Raw genomic sequence first — 16,461 nt, 5'->3', positions numbered from 1 at the left:
TATTCTTGAGGATACTCTGATTAACCTGTCTGCCTTCTGCTACTGTGGAGAGCAGGCGAGCCAGCAGCGGTTCAGGGACTTCTTGAAGGCCCTCCTGTAGCATGGCCCATTGTGCATCGGCATAGCTAGCCAACAAAGTCGTGTTATTTGTGATGCAAGTGGAAAAAGCTGCGGCAGCCGTGACCCTTTTCCCTAGAGCATATAGCTTCTTGCACTCCTTGTCAGGGGGTTCCTCCCCAGTTGATAGGGGTACCCCCGCTCTCTTCCTGGTTGTAGTTACCACCAGTGAGTCTGGAGTAGCAAGGCCCCTGATGTAAAGGGGGTCAGAGAGGGAAGGTCGAAACAATTTTTCTACTCTAGGATTTACTGCTCTAGTTAAGGCAAGTGTCAATAATGAAGGGGCCAACTGCTTTTTGATTGAGTTTAACAGAGGAATACCTTGGCTGGCCGGTGGCTTCTCCTTTAAGATGTCCTCGACAAAATCAGCCTCTGGTACAGCTTCCTGGGTAGCAATCTGGAAATGTTCCGCTGCCTTTCTTAATATGGCGTTGAACGCCATTTGGTCGTCAACCAGGGAGGCCTGTCGAGTCGGTGTGGTCAGAAGGGGGGGGGGGGAATCCATGCACAAGGCATCAGGTTCCGGTGTTGGATTAGATGACTGCCAAGGCTGAGGATCAACCAGGTCAGGGTTGTCCCCCCAACCCTCTGTGGGGTCCATATGAACATCCTCAGTGTCAGAAAACGGGATCTTCATCCTGATTGTATTGGTCCACAGGAACCTCATCCTCAGTGAGGTCATAAGTATATTCTTCTTCTTCTTCTTGAGAAGGATCACAGATTTTTTGAAGTTTAGCCATAGGGGGAAAGGGACCCTCCTCTCGAGGCCTTTTGGGCGTGGACTTCTATGAGAGTTGTACAAACCTCTCTAACCTATCCATACATCCCTCAAACTTCTCCCTGGTCCAAATAGATGAACCAGAGGAGTCTAGGGGTGGAAAAGGCTCTTGTAATGGATCTTCTGTCGCAGAACGTCGAAATTTCTCCTTTAACGTCGAAGAAATCCCTCCAGTGCCTTCCGAAAAGTATTTTCACGGGACCAATGGCTGATGTGTGTCCTTGTGTTTGTCCTTAGGCCTCTCTGTGGGTTCCGATGAATCCTTCGGCCTATCCCTAGTTTTTGAGGAATCTCTAGATCTGTACTTGGGTATTGACGAATCACTGGACCGTTGCTTCCGATTCTCCAGCAAAATAATCTTAGCAATGCTCTCGGCAACCTTTTCAGAGGCGGAAAGGTTTTTAGTTTGGGCCTGCGGTTGCGTGGCTGTTTTCAGCAGAACCAGGGCCTTCGACCGTGGACGCCTTCTTCCGATGTGTTTCGACTGTCTCTTGAATACTGGGGGCAGCGCGCTTTAATTTAGAATGCCCGGTCGCAAGGCGCACATGCGGTTGCAGGGAGGGCTGCCGATCCTGACGATCGGCGGAAATATCTGTGTGCCTGTTGGTGCTATGTGCCGCTTTGACTGATTTGTCGACAACGTCCCAGGGGTTGTGTTCTTAGTGTGCAAAGAGTGTGCGTCCTTGTCGCCAGGGTGTACAGTCCCCATAGCAGGACCTGAGACTTGCCCGACGGGGCTGGAGACGGACGATGCGGAGCGGGAATGCTCCGCCGATAGGTCAATGGCCTCCGAATCGGAGGCCTGTTCGTCACTTAGCCCCTCGTCACAATCGGCGGTTGTGGCAGCGGGAGAACTAGACATGGCCTGCGACATTCTGTAGGCTGCCCACCGCTTAACACTGCACTCCTTTAGTGTATTTGGACGCAGGAGCTTGCAAGCCGCACAAGCTATCTCGCCGTGATTCAGGGGCAGACACATATTATACTTAAGGTGTTTATCCCTCCAAGGAAATTTGGCCTTACAAGAAGGACAAAACCTAAATGGAGTCCTCTCCATAGCTGAGGAAAAACAAAGTGACGAAAGGACCCAGGGAACAAAGAGAGGAAAGAGAAAGGCATTCTTAGAAAAGGAAAGGGTTCGGCGTAGATCAGGAAACAGCCTTCGAAGAAAGTGATGGTAGGTAATATTCAATATCAACTCTATAATATACGACCAAGGTCGAAAGGATAACATTAGCAATGTCTCTGGACGAGCTCTGCATAAGGCGACCAGTATGCTGGGTGGAAAAAAACAATCTGAGGGACCTTGACGCGTGAGGGATTTTGGGTACACTACACGTCACGTAGGGATAGTGTTACAGGCACGCCCATGTCGACGTCCCCTTTCGATTCTCGAAAGACAAGATGCAATACCCCGCGGTTACCACTGGATGTCGGACTATATGCACAGAAAGTGATTCTAAGCAGATTAAGAAGCATCAGAAATTGGTTTACTTTAGAGTCTATCATCTTCTGATTAAATCTCACACTTTCAGAGTTCTGCAAGTATTATATTTCACCACAGCAAGAATTGTATATAACAGCTCTTTCACGATTGGGAACCCTGAGAAAATAGGCCAAGCACAAAACACACACTGGCTTTTTTGCTACAAAGCGGAGAATTCTAATACCTGAACAAAGTCATGTGCTGTATGAGCTTCCCTCTCGTGAAGCCTATACGGGCGTAGGAAGAAAGTAAGCCCATTCCAAGATGCCGACAGAGTTCTCAATGTTCCCAGATGCCCATTCCAAGATGGCTGCACCATACAGTATTCACTTGGTTCGTACACCATCAGCGTGATGACGTACCATCTTTTCTGTGATGCTGGATGACAAGTAGAATTGGACTGCTCCTTATCGAGCAGAAGCTTTCCTTTGTAAGTGTGTTTCCTTACTTGCCTTTCCCTGTGTTCCTCTGCCTTCTCCTTTCGGTATCCTGACCCCTTCCCTGAATACTCATGGTCCTTGCCACTGCTGCCTTCTCCTGCCTGGCACTTTCTGGATTTCTGCTGCTCCTGGATACCTTGGTTAGCCTGCCACTCCAGACACTTATTCTTTGTCTGATTGATCACTGGTGGGTCCTCCAGTTTGACTTTGGTGGAGGTTTTTTCCAGTTTTTCCTCCCAAATCTATCCTTGCCATCTGAATGGTCACCTCACCCTGAATATGTCCACCTTCACTCTAGCCAACGTGGCTACCAGGACGGACAGGCCTTACCTCTCTCGTTTTCAGAGGAACAAGCAGCCAGAGGTAAGACCAGTTGGTGACAGGGATCCACAAACAACTAATCTTCTGAGAATCTGCATCATTATCTTTATAGTAGGTCCTATACTGTTGGCAACAGTTTCTCTCACACACAATGGGTGCATACTTATGAAAATGCAGTGCTTAGTTACTCACCTGCTGCCCTTGTTTCTTTTTTAATCTTGCAAAACGACATCTACAGTCAAATGATTCAGAAAAGATCTGGGGCCCTCTGGTCATGAGTAGAATTAATAGTTCACATGTCAGCAGTAAAGACATGGACTAGGGTGAATCACATGGGAGTGTCTAAAGTCTGACAGGGGTGCAAAAGAAGACAGTGGTCATTACCCAAGACATGCAAGCCATATGGGTTAGTGCCCATGAGTTTGTCACTCCAAAGGCCAAACACACTGTATTTGCCTTTCATAACAGATGGCACTGATCAGTGGGGTAATACTGGGCGGGGTATACATGGAAGGTAAGTATAAGAGAAGCATCAATTTGTCACCATGCCAGTTTGAATCTGTATGTCTCCATTTGATGCTATGCTCCAGTAGTAAGTGAAGGACCATGGCAAAGGCACCTAGGTTTACACATCCTCCACTCCCCACCTAACATAAGACTGGGTGCTTTCCATGCTCCCCACCCCTGGTTTCTTCCTCTGGTTGCTTCAGATCCTTAGCTACCAAATTACCTGCCTTTGCAAATTGCTCCATTGCTTCCTGAAGCTAGGTCTGCACTCAATAAATAGCCTAATAATAGTAATAACAAAAGGCATGATTGAGAGCATTTGCCACGTGATGGGAGTTGGTATGAAAGTGTATATTGTTGCATGATGTGTGAAGAAAGGATCAACAGTATGCTTTTTTAAAAACACATTGTTGTATGTCAATGCCTCATTAAATTGTGCAGACAATGGATTTACACTGCATTGACTGAGGATAATTTAATTTAGAATAATTGAGGATGGTTATTGTTCATATAAATGTTTCTGAAGACATGTCTGGTTCTGCATACTGTCCTTTATGCTTTTCAGGCCAACGCCTGTTAACACAGAGAGCAGGTAGAGTGTAAAAAAGAGGAGCCAATTAACATTTGAAGCTCTCTAAACGGTTCTATGCGAAATACCTTTTTTAAAGGTCTCAAGAGAAAAAGACTGATTTACTGATTTACATTGACCGTTTTCATTTTGATTGGAAAACCGGCATTTTAAAGGTTTTTATCTCTTGAGACCTTTAAAATGCGGTTTACCGTTCCTTTTTTTTTTTTTTAAATGTTCCGGGGGCTTCCCCCCCCACTACCCCAAACCACAACACAGACACACGCGCACACACACACACCCGTTCTCCTGGACCTGCGCTTCCGGGTCCCACAGAGCCCGTCACCCCCTGCGTGCACTCGTGTGCGGCAGGAGCGTGAGAGTTTGATTCAGTCTTTTAGTGAAAAGATCTTTAAAAAAAGATCTTTTCACTTAGGGCACTTTAAGCATGGCTTTCAGCAAAAGGTGAACTGGAGAGTGGCTTGATGTGAAACAATCGAAGTAGGAGCCTGGAGATCTACTTGATACGTTAGCGCCCAGCTACGAGTGTAGGTGTTTGTCTAGTTTTAGGTTTTGCCCTTTATAGTATCTCTGTAACTGGAACTTGCCTTAATTCCCCTGCCCAGCTCCTGCATGACTCATTTGCGTTTTTTCTACAAATAACCCATTGCGATTTTCGCATTAAACGGAAAATGGAGCTTTGCTTGATATGCGCTCAAGATTTAAAAACATAAGATTCAGTGCTGCTTCATGAGGACATTCAGACACACTGCATCATCAGTACCATTCAGGAACCTTCCAATTGTTTATCTGCAATCCTGCTACAGTGTAAACCCATACTCATTCCATGTCCAGTTCCCGGTTTTGAATTAATCCAGCAGAAAGTGATGTTTCCGCTCAATTTCTCTCCACAGCACCAGATTTTGCTTTCCAGTCTTGCTTCCTCTTTTCATGAAATCCACATATGTACTGAATGGGCAAGAACCTTTTGCCTATGTTTTCCTGTTTGTTTATTCTTGCTTTGCCAGTAGTTGTATGTGTTTTTTAATAAGTGTGGTGGTTTTTCAAATAATTCCATGACTTCACTGAGTTGGAAAAAACCTTCCGTCTTGCCTGACCCGTGCCTTCTTTTTCCCCCCGATATTCCCAGAATGCTAGAATTCTGAGTTCCCATAGCTGCTCCTCCCTCCTCTGCTTTCCTGCTTGTCCCAGTTATCAGCGCCTGAATTTTGGCCCATTTTTTTTCTCTTTCTACCAGCAGTGCTGTGTGCTTTCTAAGTTTATGGTAGCATAGTTTCTATCTTCAACCTTGATCTACGGTTTTTCCATTTTGTTTATATTCTCTGCCAATGTTTTATGTGGTTATTTTACCCACCCAGTTTGTTTGCCTTCATTCCAAATAAGTCCAGCTTTGTGGCTGAGTTGTATATACATTGTGACCTGTGCAGTAGTCTCTAATATCAGATAAGGGAGAACTAATGCTGCTTTTGTCATGTCTCTTGAGTCTTGCATTTCTAAGTGTATGTTCTTCAGTTTTACTTTAAAGTAGTTGTTTTGGCACATTCAAGTTATGACTCTGCTATATGACGTGTAAGAGTAATCTGCTTGTATCAGTCCCAAAGACGTTCCCTAGCATGCCAGGAGAGCTCTTATATTTATATTATAGTATACATGTATTCTGCCTTCTCTTTCTCTCCTTGTCTCTGCCCTCCCCTGAGGATACCTGTCTTCAAGTGTTACCTCTGGAACCTGTTGTGGCGTCCTGTGACCTCTAATTGCACTGTGATCCCCTGAAATGTGCCAGTGCCCTCGTGTATCACATTTAAGCCTCCAACAGCTAATTTTATTTTTTCATTTGGAAACATACTTTATTGAACAAAATATCAATGTGGCTACTGCTAAAAGGACCAACAAATAAATATGCATACGTACAGTTTCGTTCGAAAGACAAACAAAACATACAAAAGGGACCCCTACAAGTGATATACTTCTGAAATATTAATGAGAACTTCCCAGTTTTAGTTTATGTTTTAAAAGACCATCTAAATCTAGGGCTGCCACAAGGGCAAAATAAGGAAATCAGTCTTTAAATTAAATAGATGATTCAGCAGCTGGATAATGATGAGTTGAGCTACAGTCTTGCTCATGCGCCTAACTCAGCTACTGGAAACTAACTCATGAAAATGTCTTCTCTTGTTGGCACTGCCAACTCAACATGTAAGGTAAGAAAACTTTTTTTTTTTTACAAAAAAACAAAATCAATATATTTTTAGTTACTCAATAAGCAGATGCCTAAAGCATTGCTGTTGCATAGCAGACATTTGACACGTTGCAAGCAGAAATACAATGCTGTGCCGTTTTAGGAAACGATGTATGAAAATCTGACGTCAAACAGCACTTGCCATTGATTAGCAACATAAACCTTTATTTTCCCCACAATTTCCAGTCTTTGACTCATAAGAAAGCATATTTTTGTTTTGCACTTTTTAACCCCCTTCAGGTGCACTTTAGAAATCACTAGCCAATCAGAAAAACATTCTAATATATAGCTAAGTGTTTTCCGTGGGTACAGACTCACAACCAAGACTTCGACATGATTTGTCTATTGCAAACACCAGGTCGCTGAAAGGCAGGTAACAGAATCCCAATTGATTTGTAAATAGTGACAATTTTCTTTCACTATTCTGCAAGAAAGAGCAGATAAAAACATTTATGTTTTACGATTGGCCGTATTCTAAAAAGGAAGGTATGTGAAGGCATCTTCAAATAAGACATTGGCCACAGAAGGTATGGAGAGATGGTATATGTGTGGAGGAAGAACTCTCTGGACTGGAATATCATGTCCAATCAGAAATGGCTAATGAAGACTGAGACACATACACATCTCTGTTTATTATAATTACTAATCCCAGTTAGGGGAAACTGGCGTTCATTCACAAGTTACCCGCACATCCATCTCCATGCTACAAGGCGAACTCTGAAAGGTAAGTTTCCCTTTGATGGTTCTCTGCTCCTTCTTCAAAGGGTATTGTGCGTCAGGTTTCAGAAAATCATAACTTCCACTTGAGAAATGAAAACAAATAAGCCCTCTTTTTAAAAACAAATTCTAACGATTGAAAGAGGGGAACAAGGCAAAACAATTTGCCCCTCCTCTGTAAAATAAATATTGGTCCAGTAGCTCCTAAATCTTGCAAGCACGGCTAAATCAGTTAAATTGAATTACTGGAGTATACACTCATTTTGCATGCAGAAAACCAAAAAACACACTTGCGCACCTATAGGGGCAGGAAGATTACAGCTTCACAAACAGCATTCACCGTCTGCTACAAATTACAGCCACGTGAGTGGCAGGCAGTGGTAGAACACAGTTCAGTGCTTTCCATCCACTAACTCTTATTCACACTTAGGAACTCACAGTAGACCAACGTGCAACTGATTTCACAATCTGGGGCTACTTACTGAATCGCTCTGATACAGTCGAAGTGAAAATGCAATGGTTTGAACATACAATGCATGCAGGATGGATTATAAAGAAAGGAGAGATATCCTGTTTCATGTCCCCTTGATGTCTAATCTTTCAAAACATTTTAACCACAGCTAGAGCTCTGAGCAGTAGTAGAGTACACATAAAGGTCCTATTGGAGTTGGGTGGGGGGAGGTGGGGTGTGTGAGATTCGTTAACATGTCAGATTGAGATATCTGTAGGTGGAGCTTCTCTATGTATCCAAAGAGAAGATTTTAAGGAGTAGGCTGAATGCTTTCACAAGCAGCCCCCTGCAGAGTTTCTCAGGTCCGCTCCTTATGGAGCATGCCTAACACAGGAAACTGAAGTGGCAAATCCTTTGCCTCAATCTTGTCAAAGCCTGGACTAAGCTATCAACCCATATCACACATGGACCGGTGGATAAGATGCTGATATCTTGCTCAGAAATTCGGCTAGAACTGAAAACGGGTCCACGATACCAAGCCAGAACTTGAGACATCATTTTACTCTAGAAACCATGAGTAATATCAGAATACACAAAACATCTCTCACCCAAAAAGGCACTTGGAGCTGATGATGACGGAATGTCAAGAAGGAGCAGTCTGTTAGTAGAACATATGGGCTTCCAATTTGGTTGACGCATCATCCTGAGCACTCTCCACACATGCTACTAGCTTCAAGTCTGATCCTATGACTTTAGAAATCGTGGTCTACGAAAGGAGTAAGTCCACCTGCTAATAAAAGTCTTGAATGTATGCAATACTTTTTTCCAACCCGCAGCCGTCCCAAAAAATAAACTGCCCAAAGTATGTGGGTCTGTGTGCCCACGCACGGACTACAGAGAGACCAGATCACCCATTGTGGCTTCCAAGAGGGGATGGTCACCGCTGACTGAGGTGTGAGATTACATATATTAGGCCAACCAGAAGCAGACCCCGCAGGCCCAGCATCATGATAAGTAAAAGGAGGACGATGGACATCACTGGCTCCACCACCTGGTTTCCAAGGTTCCAGCGTGGGAATCCCATGGTGGCCAGCTGTTGGTTGATTTCTGAGAACGGTGAGCGTCCCTCAGGTCTTGCACCGTCTGCATGTTCCTGCTGTGGAGGGCCTGCATTCTGTGCTGCATTGAAAAAGCCCTAGAAGTTTAGAAAGAGAAAGTTACATTTGCACCTAAGCACATTATTTATTTGTGTGATTAAGCATGCACAAGAAACAAAACATATTGCATGAAGAATCATTACATTTTTGGTTACCCCTTACTAATTTGGTATTGTTTTTGGTTATGTGAAATACACAATTTACCATATCACAGTTAAGACCAAAGGCAGTGTGTTCCCAATAAAGCAGCATGGGACTAAGAGAAAATCAATGCCGATTGAATCTTTTGGAACATACAAAACGTAAAAAGGAGAAAGAATGAATAAAAACTGACAAGTGTACGAAAAGATTTATACTGTGGTATATTAGCAATTAAAACATGTGCAGAGTGGAGTCTGTGATGTTCTTACCCGTTGGGATTTTTATAGTCAAAACTGCAGCAGAACTCCCAGTGTAAGGGTTCCCCACATAAAAGTCCTTTTCGGTAAATAGGAAAAGACAAAATGAAATCTACTTGTTAAGTTATAGTACTGCCCTGATCCACTTCTCATAAATAATTCCCATTCAGTCTAAGAATGAGTTGATTGCTCAGTTCAAATCAATGGCATGCCTCAGGCCATAATAATCATAAACCAGCTTATTCAAATAAAGAAGCATTGACTGAAGGGATTAATCAAATAATTTCGTGATTGAATGTAAAATATTTAGAAGCAGTGGATCAGCACCAAACTAGAATGTGACTAGTGGATTTAATTTTTTAATGTTGTTACTGAGGTATGTTGCTTGCAGCTTAACTGCTCCTGAAATAATAATGTAAGCCCAATGGGAGGACGTGGTTGCAGGGCCATTGATGGATTGTTGGGCCTGGAAAACAGACAAGTACATCCTCAACCAACAACACCCTCAACAAATGCCTCACAGACAAACACCTGGATGACAAAACAACTTCAAGCTAAATCCAACCAAAACAGAAATAATGATCACCCCATCGGAAGTCATTGCAACACAGTCACACCTGACCTGGCCACCGAGCAGGGGACCCAAGCGGAGACATCGACGGTGATACAAAATCTGGGAATCCTCATGGCCAACAGCCTCTCTTTGGAACCACTAGTCGACGCAATAGCAAACATTTTTTTAACGCTGCAGATTAATAAGAGGGAGCATCCCTTACCTCAATTTCCCGCACAGAACTCTTAAAATGACCTCCTTGGTACTATCAAGAATAGACTAGGTAAAAAGTCTGTAACTTGGAATGCCTTACAAAAAACTACAATGCATCCAAAATACTGCAGCAAGACTACTCCTGAGACTAAATAGACAAGACCACATCACACCGGCCCTCAGAAGTCTACACTGGCTACCAGTAAAGAAACACATTAACTTTAAAGCCATCTGCATTGCCCATAAATTAATACACAGACAAGGAGGTAAACTCCTCCAAGCTAAAAAATCAAACGTTACCAACCAGGAAGAGACTTAAGATCAAGCAACAATCTCCAATAGAAACAGCTACAAATAAAGGAAATTCATTGGAACCGCTTTCTGTCATCTGATAGGTCATTCAACTCACCGAGATAAACTGGCGCATGCCTCTACAAACCATACTCTTGGACAAAAGTAACCACGGGACAATGCAGAACGAAGAACCGAAAATATGAATACTCAACAAACCAAGATCACCGGAAGCCAATTAACCACCCCACTTCTCTTTTCCACATGCCCATAACTCATGTACTACACACGGCCAGAGGGCTAATGAAACAACCCACCAAAATCTTGCACAACGCACACCCCTCTCAAATCAGGATACAAACCCAATATCTGCAGACAACAAAGCACTCCGACATTGGACGCAACCCTTTCGGATGCAACAAACCCAGTGCACATAAAGCACACCTAGAATACTCACACGGACATACACCAGTTTCTCCTGTTCTGCACGCATCAACAGATGTGCACAACCCCTATCCTATCACTCACTAATCAACCCTAGCCACCATTTCTACAGAGCCACGTGAGCGCATGAAGATCATGCAAATGACAGCAGTGCGCTGTATAATTAAAAATAAGAACACCCATACGAAAAAAATTAAGCAATGCAAGAATCTGTCTGCCCTGGCTCTCATTTCTTCACAACCCATACCTCGACATGCCACCTTGGCAGTGATCAAAATAAACAAGTAAACTCCCTTTAAAGTCCCTTGCTCGCTTCATCCATGCTGGATTCAGAATAATTAACGAGTGCCATTTCAATGACAGTAGCAGTCTATAATAAACACATTTGTGCTATAAAAAAGATATAGAACACAACAATAGAGGAAGTTATATAGGCTGTAATATAAATGAAGGATAGTGATCTATATTCATATGAAAAAGGTACACTTAATTGAGCATAGATATTAAATAGTAGGAGAAAGGCACATATACCAGAGGATATATTTAGAGTTATTTGTTTGCAAGTCACAAGGAAGGTACATACTACCGTGTAATACAGGACACTGACTGCAGAGTATTCGAAAATCCACCCACCTCTGTACCTGACTTGGATGACCACATCTGCCGTAACCTCATAAGTATCTCTAGAGCAGGGCTTCCTGCTGTTCTTTTATTTATTGTGCATTTGTATGGTGCTTATAGAGCAAGTAAATTGTGTTTCAAAGCGCCCACAGGGCAATGAACATGCAAGTGCAGAGAGAGAAGGGATGAGGGAGGGGCTAAGTGCTGGGAGTGCCACAGGAGGATGGAGGGTGGGGCGGGTTAGTGCTAGGAAGTATGTTGCAAGCAGCTGTTAATTGTCTGGCAGAGATCACTTGGTGAGAGTGGTCAACTGACAAGAAAGAAATAAGTGCAGGTATGTGAGATAGCAAAGGCCAGTGGGAGCCTGATGGCAAGTGCTGGGGTGGGCAGAGGCTGAAGGCTATTTGGGGGAGGCCAGGACCCAGGACGACACATATCGGCCCTGTATTTCTACTTCAGATAACCACTACCCCTCACAGTTCTACATCCATCTCCACTCATGCTGGATCATTCTTTCTCGCTCACTTCCTCTTATTGCCACCGTTGGGCCGCCCTCGTCACACATTTGGCTTTCAGTTAATCTTCTGTGTAACCTCTTTCCCCTCACAGTCTGACCACGCACTACAGTTTCCTTCCTGTGACTAGTCCCACCTTTATGGTCTGTTCACCAGGGTCTGTTCGCCAGGGTCTGTTCGCCAGGGTACCTTCTTATAACTCCTTGTCCCCTTCTTTCAGCTTTTTAGTGCTCCACTTTCTCTTCTGAATGGTGTGTCCTTGTCTTGAACTACCTTCCCCCCATCTCTCAGGTACACTTGGTGCATTGCCTTCAAATCTCCCTTTTATACAGCCTATGTAATCAGTCTGCCTTAATTGGCCAAACTCTTCTCTCTCAGCTTCTGACAATTCCTCTGATTCTTGACAAACCTACACTTCCTGTATTTTCAGCATCCCACTACTGCCACCAGTGTGACAAAATGACTTCTGTTCCGTAGGAGTACAAAACCATAGCTAAACCACCTACTCGGTCCCCACATTTCTACAAACCACAGTGAACCCAATCATAAAGGTAAAACAGGGACAACCAAGAAATATACCTCCTTCACCTTTGGGGTAACATTGGATGTACTCTTGGAAGGGGCGTGAATTTGAGTAAGTAGTAATCCAACAGTAGTAGCAGTACAACAGTTCCAAAATAAAAGGTTGTCCAATCAAGGTTCTATGAAAATGTATTTACGTTAGTTAAACAAATCAATCACACTGAACTATCAAAAAAGCAATAAAAACCCATCCCTGTAAAAGGAGACAGACAATGCAGAACAGGAATGTATAAACACTCAAAATACTTTGTCAGGAAGGAAGCAGTCAAAAAACACGACCATGTTATTCAAAAGGATACATTTTAGTTAGAAAAAGGTGTAAAGGGGACTTACAGGAATGGTTCGGTCAGAAATATTATTGTCCCTATGGTTCGGCCATGTGGTTTTAACCATAATTCGATCAATCGTACAAACATTTCCTATGCACCTTACCCAAGTTTTCGTCTGTTGAACACAAGCAAAATCAGGCAGCAGGGTGCGGCCATCTTGTGATAATCTTATCACTTGCTGCATCACCCTGGGTGACCTCCGTTTGCGGCACTAAATCATATCCCCCGCCCCGGAGCCTGACATCATTCCCCGCCTCTCTCCGTGAGGTTGCTGGGCAGCGTGGCCAAACGCGCCCAGTCGTCACCTACGCGACTAGACGTGGATCCCAGAAAACACACATCTCACAGTGTGGCGCGTGACAATTAGAAATATGAAACTGTACTTTAAGAGGAGACAACAAGACTGTACAATTGGTAAAGTACATTTATTGCATATTAAATATTTCGATAACAATCGGCGTGTGACCTAATCAATTAAAATAGAACTTTTTTTCTTTGCTCTGGTTTAATAAATCTGCAAATGTTATCGTGAGTCACGCGCTGTTCCTTTTGGGTACACAGGGTGTTTGTTTTGGGTAATCGAAGCACTTCGGTCGCACAGTGAATTGCAAGGCTGGTGCTTCAATTTGGCACTAGAGCACCGTAAAGGTTGTTATATTGCTCCTAGCCGCCGGCACCGCGTACAGACAGATTGGACTTTGTCTGTCGCCCCAAAATGCTGTCATGTAGATCCAGCGATTGACATGTAGCTGCAGCTGGCGGTTAAAGAAGCCATCGGTCGGGGTCTGGAATAGATGATAATCGCAGAACGGCACGATGTACCTGTTTGCAAAAGATAAAAATTGAAAAGTGTCTCAGTAGCCGATCTTTATTACAATTAGTCATTTCCTTTATTAGCGCAGAGGTGACACAACGTGAACCGAGAGAATACAACGTGAAATATCAAAGTACTCTGCTATTTGCTTCCGCGGATAGTGCGAATGAGAATGTTGAGCACTAACCGTAATGCGTAAACTGGGGCAAGAATTCGAGGTGCAAAAACAAATGTAATTATTTATTAGCGTAGAGCCAAGGAGAAACGAGTGGTGGTCTACATGCGTCTCAATGCTGGCTTGCCCCTGTTGCCAGAGGCGTGGCCAGGCTTGTCTAACAAGTGGGGCCTGAAGCTAATGTAGTTGGGCCCACCAGTGTGACATTAACATCTGTAAATTCCTACACAGTGCTGCTGAGTGAACGTCTAGAAATTTTGGGTGGGCCATGCCCCTCAGGCCCTACCCTGTCTACACCTCTGCCTGTTGCCCGGTAGATAGAAGTACTAGCACTTCATTGCAATATGCCAAACAGAACGAACAAGTACAATGTCACCCATCAGTAACGGTCAGCTATTCGTATTTCGATTAGTTCTGGTATGAAATTGTCTAAAGAGAAACTTACATTATATTCGCAATTTCCATTCTCTAGGCGTAATGCAGACCGTGATGCAGAATCCTCCGTTCGTGTCAACGTTTTCTCAAAAACTGAACTTATATGTAACTAGGTGCAGTTTCGGAATGGGCAACCTTATCATATCATACGTTAATACACCCCCCTTCAATTCAATCCCTTTCGGAATGGACCCTGCCTCTCAAGGTAAAAAAACAATAGAACCTTATACTGTGCGAGGGACGCGTGGGGCCTCACAGCTCCCAAGCGGAAATTCAAAGCTGGTGACCTTCCCTCAAAATGAACGTACATTCTTGCTTTGCAACATCCCGTGTCAATGCATCCATGAGAAAATGAATTCTGAAACACGGGCTCAGGAAGTAGGGGTCCGCTCGTTGTTCGTGGCGCTACTCAGCTGTAGGTGAAATTTGCCAATAGGGCCACCTCTGCTTATCTCATGGCTACCTACCCCATGGCATGTTTCTACAGTCAGTACTTCTTGCGTGCCTAGAATGTTTTGTGGCCTAGTTCTAATCCCTTTTGTAGGTCCAGCAGTTATTCAGCTTTTTGCGGAACTTTATTGCAAGTCAACTGCCAAAACCCAAATATTCTTCCACACTGTTACCCATTGTTCATTAACACGAAAAATGAAGGTCCCACAGTATCTCAACTAAACCGTGAAATGTGAACGCAAATCGTAATAATTGTAATATATTTTTAAGAAAAGGACTGAGAGGATAGATTTCAAAAGATAAAATGCATACTTTATTTATACAGATTATAGAAACATTTTTTGCAAAAATAAAAACAGACGGTCATAATTTCAACCGGGATTTGAACGATTTAAGAAGCTCTGCTTTGGGTGGACATGGGACGATGGCAATGATTTGTGGCAATGTATATGTGCTCTGAACAGATTTGTGCGCGATTCCATGACTATGCATCTCAACGACATTAACAATGAGATCTTTCACAAAATCGAATTCCATCATCATATACTGGCTTGACCACCCATTTTTTGCTTCTTTTTGTAAAGGCCATATTGTAGCGAAGCATCCCCAAGTTTCCAGCTGTCCTAGATTGTTCACGGCTCACATTCTCGTTATGCGCCAATACCGCTAGTAAAGTCCTACATTTCATCCCCTGGATGCCAAAATGCAATCTCTTTGGCCTGTACCTTAGGCACATATTGTGGAACACCTCCAAATCTCCTGTGTGATAGAATTCTGTGAGTCCCTTCAGATCTCTTGATAGAGCTTTATCAAACACAATCTTCTCAAGGGCTTTGTGTGGAGCTGAAGATGGTATCGACCACTTCACTTCTTCCGTGCCTGCTCTGGGGACAAAGGGCCATGTTCACATTGGTGGAAATTTTGGTTTTCTGTCCAGGGGTGAACGTTGGAACAGTGGTGCATCAGTGAGCGCCATTTTTCCAGTAGAATTTTCACAGACCCATCATGTTTTAGAGCTCCACCAAAGATGGTTGCTGAAAGACTGGGACCATTTTGAAAATACTTTCAAAACCTTTTTTTTCCCCTGCAGCCGAGATTTGTTTATTAATTGATTTGGCAGCATGCCATACATCAAACTGATGTTTAATATTTGGATACTGCTCTCTCATTGTCTTGGCTATTGAAACGTGTCTGTCCGTGGCTATGAGTTCGATTTGCATTCCCCTCGATTGTAGATCTTCCAGTGATTTTATAAAACCAAGTTTCTCCATGGCCACCAAGGATTTACATTGGGGACACCTGCACGACCACCGAACTCACAATTTTCTTACTTTCCATGTCCTGAAGATGGTAGGTGCAGTACTTAGCAGAACATCCGGGGCTGTCACACTGTCCATCGCCGGCTAACCTGAACCGTTTGTCGGGGAATGTACTTTTAATAGCCAATTGTTCAATTTTCCAAGCATCACTGATGTCAGGGAATAGATAATCACGTTGGTATTTGTAGTATTGCGTTTTGGAAATGAAATGGAGTCCCACAAACTGAAAGAAACTGGATAACTTTGTGAAACTAGAGCCACTGAAAAGTAAAGCTGATGCACACAGTAGATTGCCAGCTGGCAGTTTCCCCGGCATCGGTTGAGCGAACCATGAACATGCTTTATGTGACTTTTCACAGGTGGCATGTATTTTCAGGTTACTGCCTTGTGTTAGACGAGTCACGCTCGCCAATGGCTTTCCACATACTTCCCCTCCCACTGAATGCACACATTTCACCATCTTTATAATCTCCATCAAGCTGCTGTCGAATACTATGTATTTGGCCTCTTTTATAATACT

General features: G+C 43.5%; 1 protein-coding gene across 1 annotated transcript in view; it reads right to left on the bottom strand.

Moving 5' to 3' along the window:
- Positions 1 to 6,621: 6,621 nt before the first annotated feature.
- FAM241B (family with sequence similarity 241 member B) overlaps positions 6,622 to 16,461 on the bottom strand; it is a 136,370-nt gene continuing 126,530 nt past the window's right edge. The window contains exon 4 of the mRNA XM_069610699.1: positions 6,622 to 8,840. Coding sequence (XP_069466800.1) covers positions 8,583 to 8,840 — 258 coding nt within the window. The 3' untranslated portion in view covers positions 6,622 to 8,582. The remainder of the gene's footprint in view (positions 8,841 to 16,461) is intronic.

The sequence above is a fragment of the Ambystoma mexicanum genome, chromosome 8 (assembly GCF_040938575.1).
Source record: "Ambystoma mexicanum isolate Mex_15411 chromosome 8, UKY_AmexF1_1, whole genome shotgun sequence".
Classification (NCBI taxonomy): domain Eukaryota; kingdom Metazoa; phylum Chordata; class Amphibia; order Caudata; family Ambystomatidae; genus Ambystoma; species Ambystoma mexicanum.
The sequence above is the reverse complement of the archived record's forward strand: the minus strand, read 5'-3'. Positions and strand labels throughout refer to the sequence as shown.